Source organism: Strix aluco, chromosome 4 (genome assembly GCF_031877795.1).
Source record: "Strix aluco isolate bStrAlu1 chromosome 4, bStrAlu1.hap1, whole genome shotgun sequence".
Classification (NCBI taxonomy): Eukaryota; Metazoa; Chordata; class Aves; order Strigiformes; family Strigidae; genus Strix; species Strix aluco.
The window spans coordinates 92,854,873-92,880,824 of NC_133934.1; the positions used below are offsets into that span (position 1 = coordinate 92,854,873).

The following is a 25,952-nucleotide window of genomic DNA, read 5'->3' on the forward strand; positions in this document are numbered from 1 at the left end:
TTAGAAAGAAAAGAAGCAATAAAGCAGTGAACTGAAAAATTAATTCTCCATCAACACCAGAACTATTTGCTTATCTTGCCCTATGCTGTTTATCTAACATTTCTGATGGTCTGATACTCCATCAACAATAGTGGACTTCTGAGAAATAAAACAAAGGGAGGTATAATCCGACATGAAGGATCTTTTACTATTGATCCCACCTTGATCAAAAAATATTTAAAGATTTTTATATTGAGGTTAACCAGTTTTAGCTGTAAAATGAGCAATAATGAACACGGGTCAAATACAGTTATGAACTGCCCCCCAAACCTTTTTGTACATAAATTCACTTTCTGATTAAAATTGCAGTTCACAATACTAGAATTTTTATCTTTAAAAAAATTACCAGGATGGCATACCTCTAATTAGAAATTACCCAAAAAGCTAAAGTGTTGCTAGTATAAAAAACAGTTGCTACAGTATTTCAGAAACAAGCTCATTGAAAACTTCCAGTGCTATAAACTAGTATTCTCCGGGGGGGGGGGGGAGCAGCACTCCAAAGAAAAAAGAAAAGCAACCCAAAAAACCCCCACCACAATGAAAAAAACAAACCAACACATTTAGCCACAGTTACATTATTAAAAACAAAGGACACAAACTTTAAAGGTCTTATTTCACCTACTTGTAGTCTCTTTCCCAGAATTTGACAGGCCTGGCATATGAAGTGATGAATATTGCACTTCCCAGAAAAGGATTCAGTGGAGTAGAGAAGAAAGCTGACACAGCTGCTTGGACAAACAACATTGCAGAATCTGTAGGATAACAGAATTAAGGAAAGCGAAGCAACAACTACTGTTTTTCAGGCTTCTGTGATAGTACCTGAAATAGACACAACACCAGTTAAAAGCAAAACAAGATGTCTAAGACTTTTTATGCAACAAAGTATCTTTACAGTATCTCCTGCAATAAGGGGATTACTTCTGTTTTTAAAAACAAAAAAAATTTCAAAAAATTGGCACTAGACATGGTGGTCATTCTCTTTCTTAAAATTCTACAGAGAATACTGACAACACTCCATTCAAACCAGCCTATGGAAGCTTAAAATGCAAAACTCAAGTACTAAAAACCACAGTTAGTGACTCTTGGAAAAGAAAGGAATGACTGTCAGAAGAAAAGTTGTGTCATTTTCAGAATGAACTAACTCCTCCTCCATGTTTCTTTTATGTCAGAATTCTATTCCTACTGTACAATTGTAGCATTGTAGCATTGCAGCAAGGCAGAAAGTGTGCACAGTTTTTCATGACTACTCACTAGACAAACCTCTTCATTCACTAGATTTAGCCCATAACACATAATCCATTATAATGCAACATTCAGAAGTTATAAATACACGACTTCAGGAAAAAGTCTGCATTTTCAAAGGATACGTGGCACAGCAAAGGGCTGGGCAAAAGCATGGAAGGCAGATCCCCATGTGATCTGCCAGGGAGCAATGTAGGTATATACAAATCTCAATTTATAAAAGAGTTCCCAAAGCTACAGGAAAAAAAAAGGAAAAAGAAAGAAGAAAACTTTAGTGATTTGGCTCAGAATCAACACACTTTGCAGTACACAAATATCCTGAGGAACTTACTGGTCACCCTAGAGTTCATACTGGTATACCAGAAGCCTTGAGACTTACAAAAAGGATGTATCAATGAAGCAAGTAACATAATATGCACTTCATTGTTCTACTAACAGAAACTCATGAGATGTTTAGGAAGTTACACATGCTTTCTCAAGCCAACATAAGTGCTTTGGGAAGGAGAGTCTTAGCGGTCTTATCACATATTGATTACAGCACCAATAGGACTGACAATCTGGAAAATCACCTATCAGTTCAGACTGTTTTCCCTTTTGGATGACCTGAAACACCTAGAAATAGAGAGTGAAAGTTACCTTGCTGAAGAGTATGGACATGAAGAAGAGATCTAGCAGCATGGTCTCAGTAAAACTTTTGTAATCAAAAGTAAAGAAGAGCACTGTGAAAATAACAGTGACATACTGGCACGTTGGGCTACTGAATGATGAACGCAGTAACTTCAAGCCAGCTATTGTGATCATTAAAGCACCCAACCTGTGTAAAAAATTCACACAAAACAGTTACTTATCTGCTGTCTGAAAGGAGTTTAAAGACCACCTAAACTGTTGCTGTCATGCAATGCCAATCTCTTCAAACTCAAGGTTTAGATTTGGGTTTAGCTTTTGCAGTGGGGGGTGTGGTGAGTGTTTGGTTGTTTTTTTGAAGACAACTTCAGATTTATTATTTTTTTCAAATGTTACTATCACAGTCTTTCTATCAGTATTCTCAAGCCAATCAATGTTCAAGGATCAGCATTATTTGTAAGAGTCTCACTAAAAAAATACAGGAAAAAACCCCGGAGGTGAAATATCCTTGCACTCCAAACAGAAACCGGGTCTTTAATTTACGTTATGAATATTGAGATGCCAAAATGCTAGAAGTGCTGTATATTAATCAGCAAGAGCATGTTAATGGAACACTGGATTATCATTATTTCCTGCATGACTATATTGTTCTAGCTTATATCAGGGGAACTGCACCTTAATGATACACTTAGTGATATTCTTTTTCAGAGATAGTAACTGACAGATCTAAGAACCAGTTACAAAAATAACATTAAATTAATGTAATGACAATATTCGTCCCAAAGATCTTGTAGTGGTAAGAGTAATGAACCTAAAGCAAGAATTTACTACATTCAGGGACTATTAAACTTAGAAAACCAAACCCATACCCCCCAAAAAAATCTAACATACCCCCTCCCCCCAATACATATTTCATTTTGTTTCAAGATTTATTTTCTCTATAACACTTCTGTTCTAAATCAGTAGAAATTCAAATCAAAAAAAGCCACCTGGTCACTGTTCTTGGAGGCAAAAAATGCAGAGCCTATGACTGAACTCTCATTTGCTGAGACAGTCAGATACACTGCTTGATGGATTATAACTAAGGCTCAATTTAAAAGGCAATGTGCAATTCCATCTGGATACAGATTATACTTAGGGGCTGAAAGGCCTGAGGAATTCCTTGATGAGAGCAGAAAGCTGTAGAGAGGCTGCAAGCTGGCACACCAGTTTGGGGATCGTTACACAAGTCTTAAATTTAAACCTAACAAAATACCAGAATGTACTGTCACCATCTTGAACTTGCAGTCCAGATAATCATATTAGAGACTATGAAGATCAGCAAGGAAATTCATATCACACTACTAGATAATTCCACAACCTACAATCTTTATAGTATATGCTATGAATTGAATGACTGATTTTTGTGGGGGTTCCTAGTTTAACACTGTAACACTCTATTCAGTTTAAGCCAGCAAGGTGAATTGGTTCTGCAAGAGCTTTCAAATAAAGAAAAACTTTATTTATTCCTTGCCTTAGTTTTAAGACAATAGCATTGTCTTCGCATTGAGGCCAGAACTCACTATTTAATTTCCCACCACAGCTGACATACTCAGATTACCTGATAGCCTTTTCTACTTACTCAGTATCCAGTTTCTTTGGACTAGCAATATTCTTAGCGCTGCTACTAAGCTCATTGAGGACTATCAGTGGATAGATAACATTCTTCTCTACAAAAAGGAGCCAAATGTGAAGTTTCTCAAACCACATAACATGTGCAGCATCTATCAAGATATATTAAAAAGAAGAAATCAGATTGTGCTATCAAACTCAGCTAACAGAATAAAGATTTTTGATCCAAGTAATTTGTAGAGCCAAACACTAACTGCAGTCTCATACTCGACTGTCATAGTTTTATCTAGCCGAAATAAAGAGAAGCTCCTTCTAAGCTACTGTCAGTAGCCCCAGTAGAGTTGTTGCACTGTTATGCATCTATACAAAATGTATTACAATAAGCAGTTTGCAAGCTACTTGCTTACTGCACACAGCAGGAAACAAACTGGGTTGCCACCTCTTCAATAATTTCAACATTGATACTGATGAAGCTGTTTGACATTACACATTTTATCTCATGGATGTTTTCCAACCATATTTGAACCAAAACGATTTCTGGTTTCTGACACTACAATGCACAGAAGCATATGTAAGCTGCCAACACAAATGTCTGAGACTTAAGAACTTCTTTTAAACTTCTACAATAATTGCAAAATATGTAACAGGATTTCTACATTTCAAATTAATGCAAATGAAGATAAGGAGAAAATTTATTTTACAAGGCAGTACAAACATAGGCTGGAAGAGTCTACATCAGAAGTTATGTTTAACGTTACTGCATACATAAAGGGTTAAAGGTATACTTCAAAGAGCTTAAAAAAAAAAGCCCACCCCTCCACTTCTTAAGTCTGCTGCTAACAGAAATGTTCCAACAGTTCCTCACGATCTACCACTATATTTATCCATACCGGAAAACTGATCAACAGTATAACTAACTTCATATTTTCTGCAGTCTCCAGGGAAAAATTTCATGGAAACACAGACTTTAGCACAAGATGCAAGTGTGTCTATGCAGATCAACTAGCAAGACTGGTTCCTCAGTGTGTTTTTGCATTAGTAGGCTACTTGCACTACTTTCTGTTGTTAAACATTTCAACAATACCATTAAGAATCAAATCCATGCCAAGACGAAGTCTCCAAGAGCATTTACCATACTTAATCCTCTAAAACATTTGAAAACTTAGTATCTTGAAGAAATACATACTGAAGCACACTCTATACAAAAATTAAGGCAATCATTAGCACAAACTGCAACTTCAGATTTTGAAGACTGTGCTTTAATGCAACTGCTCTGAGATAACATGAGCACATATAATATACTATCATCATCAGGAGATACATAAAATGTCATGGAATCAAAGCCTGATGAACTGGGAAACAAAGACATTTCTAGATTAGACATCATTAAATACTCCAGTGGTGAGAATAATAAAAGAGATTAAGTATATCAATAGGTAACCCAAGTTGGTCAGCAACTAGAGCAAGTTTAAAAATAGTGTCATGAACGATACTTACTTCGGACTTCAAACTGATAGTATTCCTTGGTTTTCAGCAGCGGGTGAGAAAAGCAATGCCAAGGAAGTTGCTTTCGGAGTTGAGGCAGAACATAATGGGTCACAAAGCCTACTGTACCCACCAATGCATAGAGAACATAACTTAAAATAGGCTAAAAAGAAGAATTTAAGAAATTAAGGTTTGTGTTTTATAACTAAAATCATACAGTAATAATACCTTTTCCAGCATCTAGGCACCTGCTCCTGTAATAGTAAATTGGGAATGTATTTCTTCATGAGAAGCTGTATTACCAACTTTAAGATCAAACAAGAAATGCCTGTGAGAGAACAAACCATCTATTTCTAACAAATTTTCACTAAGTTGAGAAATATTTTAAAGTAAAAATAGTACACCAATCTTCCTTCATAGTCCACTGCTTCTGACCCATCTGCATTTCATTTTATAAATTACAAAGCTATTATCCTCTAAAAGCTGAACCCAATTTACATTTTTAATCTGCTGGATAAAAGGAGGTGTAAGCATAAGGAAAACCAAATCATTAATCTTATATTCTCTTGAGAAGAAGGTGAATAAGAAGCCTCCCACCAAGACTAAACTCCTTCACAGAAATCATAAAATACTACTATTATTAACATGGTATGGAGACTGGATTTCACAGTAACACTTTCTATACTTTAAAATTTTCTCTAGATTTCTAGGTATGTCACAGCAAAATTAGGATTGAATTACCTTGTTATAAGGTCTTGGTTCAGAAATCCTGTGAAGCCTAAGCCTAAGCTATTGAACTATACAACTGGTGAAGAACATATAGCCATGTTTCTCAAACATGGGAGAAAACAACATTTGGAAGGAGTGCTGAAGTCCAGCCATACAATAGAAGAGATTTTCCTTAGAAAAAAATAGTACACATGCTTCACTAGGACACTTCACCTGAAAACCTCAAGCTACCTAAACACATATACTTTTTAAAATTAGTTTCTTACTTTAACTGTAGGCAGCAACAGGAGGGTAAAATCCTTCTAAAATACATGCAAGAAACTTTCATTTGCCTGACATAAGGCTGTTCATAAACTAACCAATGGTTCCATTACAGGAATACCAAAATAAGAAATTCAGTAACTTCAATGCTTTAGGCAAATGCCTTTACTTGAATTCAAGCACAGGATCTGGTTCCATGTCATCATCATCAAGTAAGAGTCATATATACACATTAAAAGTATCCGAAGCAGTAATATTAGCTAGATTGACAAGTAAAAGAACTTGGAACTCAAAGGCTCTTTGAAGACCTGTAAATAACCATTCCAGTAAAGGGGTACTCCCCTATACTATAATCTATAAACAGCCACGCTAGCATGCAATTGCTGAGTCAAGGTTCAGCCCCGCAATCTTTAAGAATCAAACCTTTTAAACTTTTTTTTAAACAAAAAAATGTTTCATTTTCCCTTACTCCAGAATGATCCTGATACTATTCAACCAAGATAGATGACGTGAAAGAGGGCATCTTGTGTCAGAGACTACAATAAAAATCCAAAATGTAAGAAGTAACTAGGAAAGAGCAGGGGAAGAAGAGCTTTTGAGCACATAAAACTGGAATGTGAAGACCTTCAGTCATGTACTTCTCTCACTATAAAAGACCATCTAAATCTAGTCAGGAGACTCAGTGCACTACCAGAATAAGCATTATATCACATTAGAGTATTTGTATATAGAAGACAAATGGCAGACATGATGGAACACCTTACCTGTAAAACTGTAAATACTGTACTGACGTGAATTGCAAAATAGAGCACACCAATGACTATACACACAATCAGGTCAGACTGCAGTCGCTCACTCTGGGGAGTCAAAACAAAGTAATTTTAGAAAATAGCAGCTTTGGTTGTCCTCTTCAGATTCTTAATGCCCACCAGCAGTAACACTAAAACTGATTAAAGATTTTCAAATTATGCCAGTGTTAATTATTTTCATTGAAATGATCAGAAATTTCACAAGATAAATCTTAGAGCTAAGAGCATTAGTTCAAATGGGTTAAGTGGAAAGACGCATACCCAAAGTGGGGTAGGAGAAATTAATATACCCAATATATTCTCTCTCATTCTGGACTGTGAGGAGGTATAAGGAACCCCCCCTACAGCACTGCCAAAAGAGCTGGAAGGGCTAACCAAATTTCCTATTTATGATCTAAGAACAGCTTAGACTATGGAGCAATTAAGAGCTCTGGAAGACAGCTGCCGAGACAAAGCTAATGACCAGGTGGAACAACTAGTCTCTTCAACCCTTTTTCCCCCTCCTTTGCAGAAGGTAAAAGATAGCTTTGGAAAGACCCTGAGGAATTTTTCTGTTACCTCTAAAAAAAAAAAATAAAGACAAGCTGTTGATAATGGGCAAAAAAAAAACCCCAAAACGAGTAATGCCAGGCTCAGTCACAAGGGGGCAATATGTACTTAAGGCCACCAAAACTCAGAGTCTCCAAGTTTAGACCTGTTCCCTACTCTGTAAATACAGTATTAATATTTTCAGCCCAGAAAATCATTAAAGGATTAACTACTCCAAAATCGGCCAAATCATTACACACAGCAATTATCACTGCAAGGCCTTAACTTCTTGTGATACAGCTTACTTTCTTAAAATCAGTAAGGCCCGATTTAAAAAACACAGAAAGAAAGAAGTGTATCATAGTTCTCAGTTCCCCTGTCCCCTTGGTGACTAACAAAACAGTTTGCGTTAAACCTTAAAAGAATTGAAGATTCTCTGCTCTAAATATTTACTTGATGTTTCCACACACTGCACCTTGTCACACTTGTGCCTGCTGTACTAGAAGAAACCCCATCTATACTATTTCCCTACACTAGATTAAATGTTCAACCTACTTCTGTACAAATCAAACATACTAAGTTTCTTAAGTCTTTTACTTACTGCTCCACTGTGTGAAAAAGAGTAATGCTTAAATATTACTACTTTGTCCTAAAATTTCAAAGTATGTGCTAAAGTAAATGGAACAGGTTATATCTGCTCTTTAAAAAACAAGGCAAACCAACCACAAAAAAACCCACAACACTTTCCACCATTTTTATTTTCTGCTTCTGGAACAGCACACACAAACCTCTTGCTCACAATTACTAGAAATACTGAGTTAGTATAGTTTTGCCACCATTAACTCTTTCCCACTGACCTCTGCATAAAAGCAAGTCTTTATTGTTATCATTATGAGCTAGAAGAAAATCCTCAATACTACTTCGCTGAATTCACACTAGGGACTTCCAATACTCTCACGTGCCTCCTTTGAAATAACTTAAATTGCAGTATCAGCATTATACTCTTAGTGTAGTACATTGGTTCATCTGCAGATGAAGGAATCACTCTGACATGCCTGCTAATCAACACCATGGTAATTAACAAGTGTTGTGATCTAAGTAAGATACAGACTGATGCTATACAAACTAACATAAAGTAAATGCTTAGATTGAATTTAAAAAAAATGAAAAGCTTACTTACCACAGAATTTCTAAGCTTTTCAGGTAAAGGATCTTTTACTTCAGACAGAGGATCCTCAGGGTTTTTGTCTTCAGAATTAGGAAAAAATTTTGATTGCACTAAAGAGCTTAAAGACAGACAAAAAAAGAACCCACTGAAAAGTATGTATTTTTCTATGTGGTTTTTAGAAGAATAACAAAGTCAAAAGTTCTATTACAAGAAAAAATAATCCTGCTTTGATATGACTGAGCAAGTTTATAAAGATGAGATCTCAACTTTATAAAAGAATTAGTTCTCTGGTTGCACACGATGACCACCATTAAAGTCAAGTAGCCAGATGTTATTCGAACAGCAGTTTCTCTAGTACCAAACAGGAGTAACTGAACAAATACTGAATTTTAAGTGGAATTCTTAGTACTCGTGAAACAAAACTCTAGTTCATAAATAAATGCACAGGAAATTAACTTGATGCAAAGTTTAGAAGCAGTCTATTTGTCAACACCAATTTTGGTTTAATTTAAGCTTCAACAAAAAAAAAAAATCTGTACTACCCTGATTAATTAATCAATTAGCCATGCTGACCAAACTACTAAATTCTTAGCAGACCTTGCTGGCACTAAAGCCCAAAAAACTTATGCTGAAGCTTTTAGAAGACACTAGCTATGGCTAGCAGTGCTGCATAAGTGTCTCACAACCCCTCAAGGTGATTTTTCTTACAATACCCTGTGTGGTATAGAAATACATAATACTTCATTTTACGGACAGGAAGCTCGCTACAAAAAGAGCCCTAGATATTCAAAGGCAATTACATATTGCAATGTATTGCAATTCTTAACTGTTCTGCATCTGGCTAAACAGATGAACCTGCAGACCAAACTGAAGCATCGAGACTATAGTACTTGGAAAGAACAAAAGAACAGGTATCTAGGCACAAGGACCTCCTATCAAGTAAAGTCACCTGAACTAAGAGTAGCAGGACAAGGTTTAGCTGTCAACCCAAAGATAAGAATTTTCCTTCTGGGTGAACACTCAAGAATCATTAATCTCCCTGTTAACAGAAGAGGCCCCTCACTACCTACCCCAGACTACTGCTTATCAAATTCATCCAACATTATGGCTAAATATAAATCCGAGTTCAAGCTCTGCCTAACCCAGGTATGTGACTGAGCTTCTATTGGCTATTCCGTGGGAGGTGTTTCTCCTACTGGAACTATTTTGTTTTACACACATAATTATTAACTGAATCGGAAATACTCTCACCATCAGATCAATACTCCAACTCAGAATAGCAACATGAATACATGTTCCCCCATGCTAGACGGGAACACTCATCACTGAAACAGATCCCTTTTGTTTTGCATCCGAGGTGAAATAATTTGAACAACTGCTTTGAACGTACAAGTCAAGATAAGAACACAGTAACAGACTGAGAGAAACATTTCAAAAAATCCACATGTGGCCTTCAGCTTTGAGCACCTCTCTACACACAGAATGGGTGCAGGTTGTTCAGCACACACACACCAGCAGAAAGATGGCACCTGACTGGCATTTTGGAGAACACCAGCAGGCAGTTAAATCAGATTCTGGCATATAAGCGATTTGCCAGAAGTCACAAAGAAAGGTTATTGTTAGAGAAGGAACTAGGTGCAAAATTTGAGAATTTCTCTCCAGCTACTGAACCAATATTGTACTATTTTTCATAATGCTGGTGACTACCAGTTCAAACAGTACTAACATCTAACATTATAAATAATGCCCCCTTGTGACTTGCTTCTTCCTTGGGGAAGGGACACAAATTGAGTTACTTACAAAAGTACAGAAGGGTCACTACTTTGTCTGCTGAGATGATACGATATTGCCACTAACAAACCACAAAATATGGAGAAGAGAACTGGAATATGCTGCCCATCCCAAGAATCCTGGAGACAGAAATTAAATGTTAATAAAAAGGAGACGAAGTATATAACACTTATCTGACATGCAAGAACTATGTATATCATAATAAGAGAATGGAAACATTAACTACAATTCCACAAAAATGACACAGGACTATTAGTACAAAAATATTGTTCAGTATTTAACTGTGTCTAACTATAGATCAGAAACTCTGACATAGTGTATACATCCCTTAAGCCTACACCATCTTAATCATTAGTCATCAGTTTTCATAACCCTTATGAAGAATTTCCTGCATTCCTTGAGACCACAGATTCCTGAGTTGCATTTAACCACTTCTAAATTTTGAAAGTTACATGTTTTTTACTCAGACTTATTTTTTTTAAAGTGCTGAATTCAGATTAAACCAGTGGGTTTATTTTCATTTTCATGATCTATACTGGATCTGCAAAGATTATACAGTGATTCTTTACTAAAGCTTGTTTATCTTGAACAGATGTGTTTACAAAAGGCTAATGAGACAAATGTACAAATTCACAGAAAGCTAATGATCTTCTGTGGGCAATAGCACCATAAGAGTATTTCCTCTAACAACTTTTTACTCTCTGTGACAGAATGGAAAAAAGCCAGGCAACTCTGAGTTGGAAGGTGCACATGCTACAATTAATTGTGAACCAAGAGCATTTGATTATTGACACACGCCTGAAACCAACAAACAGAACCAACACCACACTGTTTTCAAACAGAACTGCATTTCAAGAAACAAAAAGCTGTTGGGTTTGGGGTGTTTTTCCCCCCCCTCTTTGACAGCTAACTCTACCTTTTAGATGGGCACACATCTTCACTTTGACACTACAAACTATTTCCTGGTTTCTTTTCAAGTAAAGATTAATTTGAAAAGACTTTCTTGTGCAGCACTGGAAAAAGTACTCACATGAGCCATTTTGCAAGGTTAATAAGCAAATACATCAAGACTGTGCGAGAAAACAAGCCACTTATGTGATTTTTTTCAAAAAACCAATGTAAAATGGAACTGATGGTAAGTGTCATGTGTTTTCAGCCAAAAAGAGAGCCTGTTAATGCAGGCACAAATCATACCTTTCAAAAGCAAAAAATCTGCTCTGTTCCTCCATTGCATCTCCTTTATTGACATCACAGCTGAGCAAGTATAAAACCCTACCAAATCAGACTAATATTTCTAATTCACTTTCTGCATATTTAAGTATCTAAGATACAAGGAAGCAGAGAACAAAACCCAAAACATTAATGTATGCTGTGCCTAAAATTTTGCTCACCTTCAGGGCACCATAGCACAGTCCATACAACAATGCTACTGCCACAATACTACAGATAAAACTGTAAAGTGCTGCAAGCAGGCTTGTGGTAGCTGAATATCATAGAAAAGAAAGAAAAATTAAACATTTGTTATGTAATTAGGTTAGAATACAACATACTTCAGATTAAGAAAGATATCAGCCCCCCAGCTGCAACACCCCTCTGATATAAGAAAAAAGCCAACCCACAGCAACTACTTATATTTTCCCCTACAAATTATTTTTTAAAGAGCCATTTATGTGACTTGATTTACCTCCTCATTTATTCAACAGCATTACCATGGGAATGGTTAACAACTGCAACAGAAACTAGTTGAGAAAGAAAGTATATTTTTGACAGACTTACAAGGACAGTAACTCTTTTTCTCAATAACCAATCAGAAGACCTTTAGCTTTTCTAAAAATACAGTTAGTATTCTGTGTTTAGAGGGTAGGAATACAAATAGTGTAATCACTAAATTTTTTAACTAGCTTACTGATCTGATGGCTGCTCCTAATGTAATGCTTTTGCCGCTGACACAAAAAGCAATGCTTACCATTGCCACCGAAGACATGAATATCCAGCTGTTCACAGAGATACATCACAAATGTATTCACCTGAGGCAGGAGACCAATGAAGAATACTATGGGGAAACATAGTGTAAACACTACGGAGAAAAAAAAATAGTTGAAAGAGTGGTGAATATGAAAAATATATATGGTAATGTACTCTTCAGTTTTAAGTTCTAGGGTATCACACACACCATTTAACTCAACATCACTGAAGTGTTTCTACTATTATTGCTAAGGAAAATACCCGCTATGTAAAGCTCTACTTCAATGACTCAGAAGTGACTGAATTTAGAAGTTATAGACCAATAGTCAGAAGATTTCTTGTACTTCTGTTTTAATTGCTGTAGAAATGGACATAGGCCAATTCATGCTTTCCATTTTTATTTAGCAAAGATCAGCCAAGAGTGTTTACAGATTAGAAGATTTGTAAGTTTTCATTCATTGTAAATAAGGCTTATCTGAGCCTAACTGCCTGTCTGGAGTTACAGGAGCAAGCTAACACCAGCCACACTGATGTAGAAGAGGCCAAGCATTTCACCTCCGGGTTTTCTGCCACTAGTGTCTGACGATTTTACTCATTTTCCCACACTACTTCTGAAAAGTTCTGATACTAAATGACTTTTCTAAATGAAAATGGGTAACTATGAACCATTAAAACCTCTGCAAACTACAGCAATGCAAAGATAAACGAATGCCACTTAATGTTAATACAGAGAATGGTACATCCCAACCCATACATATAATTTACTTTCCATCTTCATAAAAGATGCATAAATAACTATTTTTTACACAACTGTTAAGTAGTTCAGATACGACTCACAAGCGGCAATATACCGTAAGTTCTAGGTTCTGAGGGACAGAAGGATCAAACCATGAAAATATCCCTAGCAGACAAAATCTGACAGTTTGGGAAGATTTTCTATAACCTTATTGACTTGTAGCTTCAGTGACCAAAAGAAGAAACCAATTTTCAAGTACCCTGTAAAGAATCACAAGTCTCAACTTTAAGTTTCCAACTTTATATTCACAGAATGGTTGGATACTAAAGGATATCACATTAGAAATATTTACAGTGAGGTAGGTACTGAGAATCTGATTTTTTTTTTTTCCTACTCCTTGTTAAATAACGAAACATTGTTTAAAAGCATGGAGGTTCAGGGCTTGAGAAAAACAATGAGTTCTGCATCTTTTTACTGATATGAATTAGGAAATACAACACTAAGGACCAGCTACTCAGGACCTGAAGAAAATACTTTTCAGAGTTCTCAAGCCAAACCTTATCTCAATTCATTACTCAAGGAAGCCTACATAGGAGACAAATAAAGTGTTCTCTCGCTGACAGGTTAAAAAGTTGTCAGTTGTTGTGAAGGCCTGCAAGTTGAACTATCTTGAGTCCACTGAAAACAAAATAGATCTGGGAATATACAATTTTAAAAGTGCAGTCCAGCAAAAAGCCAACATTTCTGATGGCTTTTAAAGTCTGTAGCAGAATTGCTCTCTAATTGGGACCACCTCGGTGAAAACAGAAAATAATTGTTACAAATGTGGAGCAGAGTTAAACCAGTTGATCAAGTCCAGTATGTGGGACATAAATAAATAAAAAATTTATACCAGTCCTCACTTGTCTGTTGGCAAGGACTCAGCAATTGCGTTATCTAAACACAAAGTTTGCCTTGCCCTGCACCTGTGTTGTTCTAGAAGCCTGGGAATGGGAAAAAATGGCAACCAAGCTTTTTACTTTGTGTTAACAAAGTATGTTTGCTAGCAGTCAGCTTGCTTTGCGATACACACAAAGCTTTTTGAAACAGTTCTTCAGCAACATTAAGAGTTGCTGCAAAGTCAAGGGTGTGTATTTGTGTGGGGTGGAGCAGGGTAGGTTTTTATTAAGAAGTGAGAGCTGTTCTGGCAATCCGATTTTTTTTGGTAGAACTGCTAAGAAATATGAACCACATAAGCTGATGCAAGATAATTGAGAAGAACAGTAAAACATAAAGGATGAAAAAGCATTCAGAACTCTTGAACTGAGAAGTTTTAAAAATGAATCCCAAACTGGACACAGCCTGGTGAAGATGCCAGTATGTCTTTAAACGTGGAAAAGACTGTTAAGTACTTTAAAAAAGTAGGTCACTTTCACAAAACAACACACCACCTACACATACATTTATGTATTACTTATGGGGATATAGGTATACATTACAGCAATGACTCAAGGTGACCAGAAACAGAAGAAAAGACTTCAGAGACTGACAGAGCATAACCAAGGGGAAATGAAGCTAACTTTGTATCTTGAGTAAGTTAAAATTATCTTCTGTGTTAACTTTTTCTTTCATCACAGCTACAGAATGAAGTATGCCAGTGCATTAATAGATCCACAGAATCTGTAGAAAAGCACCTTTGGAAATGCCTGGACAACACTCTGTTTGTAAATAAGTGGCTTAGACCTCTTCCCTCTGGACATTTAAATACAGATTTGCTACCAGAAAGTCAAAAGGGGAAACAGTATGAGGTATAAAATTCAGGATGTTCCTAAAATCAAGTAATAAAAACTAATTCCCAAAATGCCTGAGTCAGTAATTCTTACTAATCAATTAAAAGTCAAAAATAAAATAAAAAAAATCAAAACCAAGATCAAGTTTTCATTTTTCTTGGACAGAAGACTGTCCAAGAACAGGAGGTGTGCAGTGGTAACGTTTAACTGCTGTAGTACTTCATGCATAGATATTTTGCTACAACTGAAGAACAAGTGTGTTCAATTTAGACAAGTTCTTACAGATTTTCTTCCCCCTCCAGAGACGATCACCCAAATAACTTTGCCCCATTAAAGAATATGCACGAAGTTCCCATGAGAAGATGGTCTTCAAACATTTACATTCTCTCTCTCTCCTCTCCATGGGCTCTGCCTGAGTTTACGTAGCTGTTACTATTTTCAATAAATTTTTTAAGTAAACAGGGGAAAGGTTTGCTGGAGGATGGGGGGGTGGGGGTGTTATTTGTTCTTTGGGATGGGTTTTTTGCAGGGGGAGGGTGAGGGGGTGTTAAATGCCAGCAGAATTGTGAATGCACTGTACTGCTCAGAATATAATCAAAGTACCTTATACTGCCTAAAAATACATTTTTGGTATTGCTGATAGGCCTGTTCTGAGAAGAGACATATTAAATTAGATTTAATCTGTCTATGATGTTTCTAAAAATTGTGTCTGTACTGTTCTACCTGATGGCTAAACAAAAATAACCTGATTTATGAGAACTCCATTCACTTGCCACACGCCCCTCTAGAGAGCACAAAAAAGTCCAAATCAAAAAGTTTTTTTAACTACTGAGCAGCTAGATCCAAGCACAGGGTATCATATCTGGTCTAAGTTAAGACAGAAGAACAGAAGGTTCAGCTATGGGGACTAAGATACTAAATAATTAAAAAGCTAAAAACATTTTTTTTCCTGTGACACCATATTAGTTGACATCTCTGCAGTTTGTTTCAAATCTACAGAAGGGGGGAAATTTTCCCATAAACTTCAGCAAAGCTAGAACTACTCTTTCCAAAGGAAACTAAATGAACTGCATTTAGAAGGCGATGATGCAACAGTCGTAACAAGATACAGAGTGATTAAAAAAAAAAATTTCTACCGAGGTGAAGAAAACAATTAAAATCCATGAGAATCACTCACCTATAACTAAGTCCCTGGCTGACAGCAGCAGCAATGGGTTGGTGAAAGCCATTCCATACAACCTGAATCTTGTTGTAGATATGTTTCTGCTGCCATAATCCAACAGCCAAATAAGACCACAACATAAACAGAAATATACAGGCCTACTATAGGCTATGATACGATTATGACCCTGTTCAAAAAAAACCAAACAACAAACCAACATTTGTTTCATTATTAGCAGAAAAAGTAATTGTTATTCTTCTGTTACAAACAATTTCATAACTAAAATTAATCATTGTTCATCAAATAACATACTGTCACCTCAGCACATACTTAAGTTTTATTCATGAAATCCTTAATGCATTGCCTTGCAGTGATATAAGTTTTTTTGTGGCTTTGATATAACAAGGACACAACAGTTAAATTAAGGTAGCCTAAACTATATTTACCTTTACTGTCTATTAAGCTTTAAAGTACATTTCTTGTAATACTAAATGCCAGAGAAACTCTGACTAGGTTTCATAAGCAAGACAGAATATATTAATTTTGAAGAAAAGGCAAATCAAGTTTATTACTCAGATACTGCTCCTGCTAGAATTAAAAAAAACAATTTGTGTGTTCATTAAAACATACAACTTATTACCTAAAATAATATGATTGACTTGCTGCAGAGGAATAATGGTTTTTCATTTCTTATTTAGGACACAACAGAAATATTTTGTCTTGGCAATCTAGCAGATGCACAATAGAATATAGACATATTGTGCAACACTAGCACATTAACATTTCCATACTCAAACATTAATGCTCACTAGAGCATTGCATACTCAGCTTAACAGAGTAAAAAAAATAAGGCTGTGCACACACTAGGACAACTGAATGATCTACAAGACCAGAATAGAACAAAGCTGTGTCAGTTCATATCAGTATGGCAAATGACAATATTAAGAATACTTCTCAGTATAATTGCTTGAATACTAAAGATGAATCAAAAAACCTATCGTGATATGGCTCTATAGCAAAAGCTAGGCTTAAAACAAGGAAGACATGATTTACTGAATAGAAACAAAGCCTATGGGGGGGAAAAAGAGTATCAGTTCCCTTCTCACACACTAAGACAACATAAGCCTCTTGTGCCTTATGAGAAGGCACGTAAGAGAAATGCCAAAAAGATCGAATGTCTGTGTAAGTTCTACATCTGCAGGGTTACATGCCCATGACTTACATGTCGAGGGGAAGAAGAATCTGGCTGAACGCTCTGAAACCAAAATGGAAAAAGTTACCCCATCTACAGATAAGTGCGTTTACCTCCCACCCCCCACAATTTCTTGATTAAAGTTCTTTTAATAATATCTATAATTACCTACAATTGTCAAGCCACTCTACAGTCTTTAAATAGCACAATGTATTAAACCATAAAATCTGTTCAAAGAATATGTCTACAGCCAAAGTTTTAAAAAACCCCGATTTTTAGAACTTTTACCTTTTTAACCATGAAATGTGTTATGCACTTTAATTTTAAATCTAATTTCCACCCTAGTAGTCTAATCATAAGGAAATAAGCAATCATTCTTAAATTACAAAAATACCGTTAACAACTGTCTAATAAAAACTAAGTATGCTTAGATGCTAATTGCTTTGTATGAATGCACTGAGGTGCACCCAACTAAGCAAGACCAAAACAAAACAATAAAACTTCAAGTTCCTTCTGTAGGCTGTTTTCAACCAGTAAGAATTTGCTCCTCTTTGGGAAAACAAGTAGTGCATGAGAACAACAAATAAAGGGTTGTTTAACAAACATACACAGAACCATTCTAGTGAAGTGACCTTGTATGACCATCTATCAAACTTTCCATGAAGCTGAAATTTCCTCATTTGTTTTTAAATGATAAACATGCAGTTTTTTCCTTAAGGCTCTAACCAACCTGCAACCCCCAAAGTTAATTCTATTGTTTATAGAAAGGGAAGATAGAAATGAAAATACCTTCAACAGCGAGTACTGACAACTGGCTATTACCAGGCAGAACTGGAAGACCCAAATATCCTTGAAAAAGCCCTCTATAAGAAGTACAGAGCCCAGAAATGCAACTAGAATAGCTAGGATGACAGCTAACACGTTTTCAAGGATCTCACGATTCCTGTATTAGAGGGAGAGAAAATTTTTTTTTTTAAAAAAAGTAGTATTAAAAGCTAACTATGTCTAAAAAAAGGCTGCAAAGGAACAGTTAGGGTGAGAAGTTAACAAGAATTATGCTGCTGGTAGCAAAGTCGTTAAGATTTGAACCTGCACAGACTATACTAGCACACTGTCTTTTAGCAAAGCCAGAAGCTACCATTTCAATGATAGCTGAAATTGAACTTTAAACAGAACACAGTTTCAGAAATAAATCAAATGCTCAACCAGAAGCATGGTCTATAACACAAATCTATATTCAAGGTTCACACAGGATGATTACAAGCCTGTGAAAAAATACATGCATGATAGCTTATCTGTATATAATTTGTCATTCATGATTTTGTAATGAAGAAACAAAAAATACTCTCACTTGGCTAAAATAGGTCAAGTGGAGTAAAGAGAATTCCGTGATATTGGTAGTGCAGAATTAATAGTATTTCTGCCTGGTCAGAATCACTACTGGATTGTTTATCTCAAAGAAGTTCACTACCAAAATTTAAATACTCTACATATTCCAAAAGCTGGTAACTGTGGGGAGTCACCTTCATTTTTATTTCACTAAGTAAATGCAGTAGGGACAACAGATTACAGTATTAGAGGACCCTTGGAAAAACAGCAGGTAAATTCTCTCTGCTTGCTGAAAAAATTAAGTGTATGCCAGATTCTAGACCCTTTCAATTAATTTTCTGAAGAAGGTTATTTTCTAGCTTTAAAGAGTAGCAACAATCTCTCTCTTTGACCACTCAAATACATTATCACCCCACTCACATGAAGTGTTTTTTTTTCTTTTTTAGCATTGCCAAAGAAAAAGGGAGAGTAGCGTTCATTATTTTAGAAAATCTGCACTTTGTATTATTCTTTCATCTTTCAGAGTACAGTAAATAGGTACAATTCTCTAATTGTACAGTTCTTAATCATTACTTTCTGAGGTCTAGTAATATATGAGGATCTCACCTATCAAATAAAGCCAGAAGAGTTAATCTATCAAAATTGATGCTAATCCAAAGCTTAGGCAGGATCCAAAAGCGATAGTACTGCTTGACTTTTTGAGCTGCTTCCTCTTGAGGTTGCATGTGATCCTGAAGGTCAGGGCTCAGGTCAATATCTTGCTGCTCCAGTAGATCTGTATCCATGGTTAGCAGCCTGTTCAACCTGATCTGAGGAAGAGAAAGCTAAAAGAAAGTCAGTATTAACAAAAGCTCATTTTTTACTGTATTACTGTATTCTACCAAAAACAGCTTTGGAAAAAATTGCTAGAATTATTTAGTTTCATTTGAGAAGTTATATGTTAAACACTGCCAGTTCTCAGGCTTCTACTTACTTTTCCTGACCTAATAATAATTTGCATACAACACATCTGTTTGGCATTTTAGCATATGCCTTATTTCAAATGAAGTATGAACATGTCTTCCACGCACATTATCCCATTTACTCTGAAAACTTCAAATTTGAAGACAAGTAAACTGATATGTGAACAGGAATAACATATACTACAAGAATAATCCAACAGTGAATTTAAATAAACTACACCACTTTTCTTCTAGTCAGCTACTCTGCATGCACATCCATGCCAAATGGTTGCTTTTGCATGACAAAGCAACATATGCATGCGTCACTGGTCAAATTCAAGCTCACTACATTAAGAATACACTCAGAGACAAACTAAAAAAAAAGCTCTGTCCTAACTAGTCAAGTACTATTTATGACTGACTACATTTCCCACTTGTTTTGTAGTTTGTCACTCTAGAGCGCTCTTGAAATCACGGTAATATTAACAACCATAAAGGACATTTAAGGAGAGTACTCAGAAGGTTAAAAAGTTACTACAGTGTGTATGTGTTGTCTAACCCACCCTATATATTTCATTAACAGGCCAAGAAACATCTTAATACACTGCCCTTTATTCTTAAACAATATGATCGTTAAAATGACATTTAATGAAAAAAATCTTTACAATCTTTTAAGGCAAAGAGTAAAATTTAAATACTCATGTTGTTACTATAAGTGTCAAAGTTATAGGTGGTTTTGTTTGCCCTTTTGTTTTGCTTTGCTGGTTTTGTTTTTACAATTGCCTTGAAGTTTAACATTCGATTTCTTGTTTTTAAAAATTTTTTTCATGACTCCTTAAAGCAGTTTACTGTAACTATTCTCAGCCAGCTTTTCTTTCCTAGAAAAATACTAATAAAAACAACAAGCAGGAACACTCCTTTTCTAAAGGCATTTCAAAAATACAAACCATACTACCTCAGATAAGCTGTGTCAGAAAACAGGTGCTTTTTTGACAGCTTTTTAAGAACTTTATTTCTTAAAAGGTAGCATCATCATAACATAACATTTATCTCATTAATAATAAACTTCAGTGGAAGCTTCCATCTAGGCACACCTGCTAAGCTTTTACAAATACAAGTCTGCCTTAAACAGAATCCCTCCGTCCAATGGGATCACAATGGCAAACCAACAGCACATAACAGGTAATGCAGCCTCCTTTTTGAAGGTTTTTGAGGGGGATGGTGGAAAGCAAAGAAATTTCCTCTAGCAGACACCATGTTTGAAAAGCACATTCCCGATCAAAAGCATGGTCAGCAAATGGAGGTCTCTTGCTCCGCTGCCAAATGCTGAAACCATATTTCATTTTACCCTCTTGATTAGGTCATTAGGTACTTCAATATACCTTACTTTGGTTTCCTAACTTAAGAATCATGACCATTTGCACTGTTTTCATGACACAGCAATATAAGACTTCAGAATTAAGAGTGCAGATATGTCTGGACTTGACAACAATATAAAAGGTTTGAGATCACAAAACTAAGGAATTCTAAAGCTGTTTGCAGAATTAAATAGCATAAGCCTCTGCCTTTTTTCCCCAGTCACTCCTCACATATGAATTCAATTTTTGTACAACAGATTCCAACAACAGATTTTTAAACTCCTTTCAGGGAAATTACTGAAGCTTCTCTTGGTCAGAACACAAAATTTATTCTTTCTGCTGCCTGCTAATCTTAGTAATGCACGGAAGGAAAACTGTCCAAGTTGTCCAGTCATCTCTGGAAACCTTTACAAGGTATCTCAGAACATCCAATTTCCACGTGGTTTAGAAAATCACTATGCTTTAGATCAGAGGAAACCATTTATATTTAAAGCGCTATGCAGAAAAATGAATTTGTATGTATATATAAAGACACTGCAACAATAAAGAAATACTTTATCGTCATTTAAACCCAGGCAAAAATCCTTTTTAAGAACTACCACATAGGATGATTAATCAGTGCTATAAAATTGGAAAGTCTTCTGATTTTTTGCATGCTTTAAAAATAAATAAGAAAAACTTACTAGATCATGTGGATAAAAGCGAACTGAGGTAGAACTCGATACGTGAGAGTCCGTGTCACTATAAGAACAGGGGAAAGACTTCAGATTATAAAACTACATTTTACTTCAACAGGCCCCTCTAATTTTCTAGCATCCCAAATTAATTTTGACTCCTTGCAAATTTTATCTAAAAATCTTTAAGTTTCTCCATTGATCACATACGTTAAATACAAGTATCCACTTAGTCTTGTGTGCTATAGTAAATTCTGTAGCTATAGTATGTCAGAAGACTCTTTACCCTTATCCTTGGTATAATTTTCAACACCTAGTCCTTAAATTGTGTAACACGGATTATCATGATAGTAATTATTCCACTTGAGAAAACAAAGATGTTTTATTATCTGTTACCTACTGATGGGTAAACACACATCACATCTCTACAGGAGCGCAGAGTCCGCTTTGTGTTCACATACAGAGTTTTTGTTAATTCTATACTGTTTTTACCAAGGTCCCAAAACTGCCAAAAATAGTACACACATAACACAAGTATACTGAGTTACTTAATCTCAAATTGCTTTTGAAAAACTTAACGTTACATAAACTTAAACCTCTGGTAAGAAGAGCAAAATTACTTGGCGATTTCCATTCTTTAGAGATGACGAGAAATTTCTCTTACTGTATGAGAGTCCATATCCAACCATTGCTTTTTTCCCCAATTTTGGATTGCTTTTGGATGTTTGTTTTCTATGTAAATCACATGGCTGTAAGACTTGTATCAAATTTATGCAACTTTCCTTCAGTTCCTTGCCTTAAGATAAAAACATTCTTTGTTATCAATTTTACTTCACTGAAACTCAAGTATTCTTTAAAGCTGAGGTCAGATTATTTGGATGTGGCCAGTTTGTTCCTTCCACTAGCACATATAACTTCATCACAGCAGCCATCAGCAAAGCCATTGCATCTGGAACATGCAAGCTGTAGAGGCAGGCACTGGCAGCTTTGTGCAAGGAATACAGAACTTTTTATCAAAGTTCAACTCTACAAAAGGCACTTGCACACTTTCACAAGAAAGATTAGAAGATGGGAGCTTTTATATTCGTTACTCCATAATTCCAATAGCTGTTCCACCTACACGTGGTGGGAGTTTGTAGCATTCAGCATGACGCAATAGCTTCAGAGCACCTCTATGTAGTGGAGTGGATTGGGGGGGTGGGGGGGTGGAAGGTTTTCGGTTATTTTTCTTTCTTCTGCCTCCTGTCCCTTCAGAGAAAGAAAGGGCATCTTTCCAACAGCAGAGGAACTATCCAGTATGTAGCTGGCCATTTCAATTCTAAGTCAAATTTAAACCTCAGGCATGTTAACACTTCCATGTATTGTTTCATGCCATCTATGAACTTGAGAATAAATTTATCAGTTTACATTTGCTTCACAATTGGAAGTTCATTTGTAAATAAGTTAATAGCCATTACGGTCAATAGCCACCTACTTTCCCAAAACCTGGGTTAAATCATTTAAGAAAGACTTTCTATAAGCCAATCAAAAATGCATTTTGTCAAGTTCTTGGTTTGGACATCTATTACTTTAAAAAATTATTACTTAAGCTAACAGTAGTCTTCATTTTTTGAGATTTAAGTGGAGAAGATAATTTATGCAGTTAGTGTCATTTTCTAGTAAAAATCACTTAGGTTTCAAAAGTAGAAGTATATGGATAGTATTTTATAATGATTTTTTGTAGTCCATACTAAATAACCTTTTAAAATTAAAATCAAAGATTTGTTTGCAGTAAGACAAGAATCATCACTCTTGACTGGCCTTCACACACACCAGATGTTGGATGCTCTTCTTGCAGCTGGCTCAAAGTTCACAAGCGACATGTCGCAGCCCCCTGTCTCGTAGAGTGTAGAACTGAACTTACCTATTAAAGAAAAGGTCAAAAGCAGGTCAAGATTTCATCATGTTTCATCCCACTGGCACTACTTTCTATTTAACTTACTACTGAGATCAAGTTAGACATCTAAATTTACATCAGTGTCAAAATATAAAATGTGATTACACATTAATGTGTCACCAGTGCAGACAAGACATTAGCTACTCAGTCCTCTTCCATACCATTTTATATGACATATATACAGTAAACCGCAATACTGAATTAAATTTTAAGAGTTTGTGTTTACAAGATGTCACCATTAACACAACAGCAGCACAATGTAAGCCCTTCCCCGCCCCCCCCCCCTTTTAGAATAACCAGGCAAACAACTTGCCATGACCAGCTTCTTCAGTTCTTCCCCACCCCCAGGAGAACAATCAGTACATCATTCCCTATCAGCATCTAAGAACCATGGCATTTAACTAAGGCAGAGATTCCTCAAGGGCCCTGAATAAAATTCTTTTGAGAGGCACATGTCTATTTCAAAAGAAACACAAAGAGTGAAAGAAGTGGCCAGAGATGCTTTGTAAGTCATACCTCTAGAAAAACTAAAAAAGGAATGGCAGGCAGCTTTATTCTACAAGTCAGAAGCCAACACTTTAGTGTGAGAACAGAAGACTGCAAACTAACTTCTCAAGCAAGCCATTTGGAGTTACCGGAACTCCATTAAACATAATTTCCTAAAGTTGTTATTAAAAACATTGTGAATGAACAATATCAAGTTATTCCTATATATATAAATAAGAAAAAAGTAGCTAGAGATTATAACTCAAATTATAAACTACCTTACTCACAATATGATGTTTTTACAGTGCCCTTCTCCCACAATAGTCCAATCAGAGAGATAAGCATTGTAATTTCCCCCGAAGGCTAGGTTCAATATATTTCAGCTCTGAATACAGGAAGCTGATTTTGAAATTGTGATCTCATATGAAGTGTTCTGCCAACTTCTCCATCTCTTCTAGCTCAAAACTCTTCTTAAGCCATGATGCAAAGCATGCACTATTTTAGTATCTGCTTATGCAAAACAAAAAAAAGTATCCTACTTTGGAGCATCTGAAGCAAAAACTGTATACACCTCTCTACTGCAGGTCTTGCAGCTTTCTTCTGTTGATACAGAGTAACAAGCAGTCCCAGGAGAAATGCCTAACATTCTCCATTCTCTTCCCTCTCTTTGAGAACATAACCTGCTTCTGATAGTGTTTTTTGATATATTTTATTTTAAAAAACCACACTATGATCCTGCTCCAACTTTTCTTCAGACCCACAGACAATTAAGTTCAATTTAGAAGTGTCTGAAAGCAAGAAGGTTAAAAACATCAAGCTGGACGATTAAAACCAGCGAAACTAAGGAACAATACTGGCATATTGAAAATATCTTCATAAAGCTTTCTATCCTCAGAGGGGGCACTTCAGACCAACTAGGCACATACTGCAGCCATGGTAAGACCAACCATTCTGACAAGACAATCAGCTACATAATTCAGGAGTCAAGTACAGCATGTGTCAGAGCTCAGCAATGCAACAGCTCTCCCTCAATATTTAATTACAGTCGCTATACACATTTGTAAGGAAATACAAGTAGAAAGTTCACTTGTTAGGGTTTTTTCCTCAATGGTTAAGATTTAATGAAAGTTTCTGTTAAATACCCTTTGTTTTTTAATGCATAGCGTAGTAAACAGTTGTTACTGAAGTTTAAAATTTAAACTAGCACAAGACATTAGGGATCTTCATTCCCACAACTAATAAATAACCTTAGTTACACAGGTCTATTTCTTAACTGCATCAGTAAAAAAAAATTTCAACAGCAAACATGAAAGTATTAGATAATACACTTCAGGTTCTAGTCAGGACAAAATTATGCATAACTTATTATGGAAAAAAACTTATGGGAAACCAATCCTTAAGAGAGACAAGGAAGTTGAGGTTAAATTCTTCATGATTTTGCACTACTGAAATGGGAGCCTGAAAATTAAACTTTTTGATTTCTAAATTAATGAAATTCTAGTCACAGAAATTAGAATATACTACTTGCAAGATATAACTTCCCATTCTCTTGGGCTGTGATAAAATGTCAGATACAGTTTCAGAAGAAGTTTATTAACTGTTACACTCATGTGAAATGTCTGAAAAGGGCCTCAAACTACGAAAACATGTAGCATAGACCACTTCACATTAGAAAACATCTACAGTTCCCTCACATCCAACTCACCTTTGAATCTGTCAAAATTTACTGTATTTGTATTGTTGATATAAGTACATGGGTGTGGTGAGATAAAATAAACATGCTTAATAGAGAGGCAGCAAACAGAACACTTAATTCCAATTGTTTACACACAAACTACAAACTGGACTCACGCTTTGCCATACTTGCAATTTATCCCCCTACTTATCTAGACTTGCTATTGAAAGTTAGCTCTCTGTCAAGAAAAGCATGGCTTCTCAGTAAAACCAAGTTGTCTGCCCTTTTTTTTTGTTTGTTTGTTTTGTTTTGTTGGAAGGTTTTTTTTGTTTAGTTGTTTTAAATCAAAAAGCTCTCCAGAAAAGTCTCAACTCAGCCAAAACAGAAAAAAATGACAGGACTATTCAGTGCTGTTGAGGACACAAACCTCAAGGTGTGACTG

General features: G+C 35.8%; 1 protein-coding gene across 9 annotated transcripts in view; it reads right to left on the minus strand.

The window, feature by feature from the left end:
* The window catches only part of PCNX1 (pecanex 1), a 92,161-nt gene that overhangs the window by 22,129 nt on the left and 44,080 nt on the right, over positions 1-25,952 (minus strand). For 6 of the 9 annotated variants that reach the window (XM_074824307.1, XM_074824303.1, XM_074824310.1 and 3 more), the window contains 16 exons: positions 23,226-23,316; positions 21,423-21,480; positions 19,047-19,264; positions 17,901-18,054; positions 17,142-17,174; positions 15,935-16,106; positions 12,254-12,364; positions 11,679-11,770; positions 10,297-10,406; positions 8,509-8,614; positions 6,756-6,848; positions 5,014-5,164; positions 3,527-3,668; positions 1,918-2,095; positions 1,407-1,515; positions 662-791 (listed from right to left, as the gene is read on the minus strand). In XM_074824307.1, coding sequence (XP_074680408.1) covers positions 662-791; positions 1,407-1,515; positions 1,918-2,095; positions 3,527-3,668; positions 5,014-5,164; positions 6,756-6,848; positions 8,509-8,614; positions 10,297-10,406; positions 11,679-11,770; positions 12,254-12,364; positions 15,935-16,106; positions 17,142-17,174; positions 17,901-18,054; positions 19,047-19,264; positions 21,423-21,480; positions 23,226-23,316 — 1,948 coding nt within the window. The remainder of the gene's footprint in view (positions 1-661; positions 792-1,406; positions 1,516-1,917; positions 2,096-3,526; positions 3,669-5,013; positions 5,165-6,755; positions 6,849-8,508; positions 8,615-10,296; positions 10,407-11,678; positions 11,771-12,253; positions 12,365-15,934; positions 16,107-17,141; positions 17,175-17,900; positions 18,055-19,046; positions 19,265-21,422; positions 21,481-23,225; positions 23,317-25,952) is intronic. The other 3 variants (XM_074824308.1, XM_074824304.1, XM_074824306.1) reach the window with 2 other exon arrangements.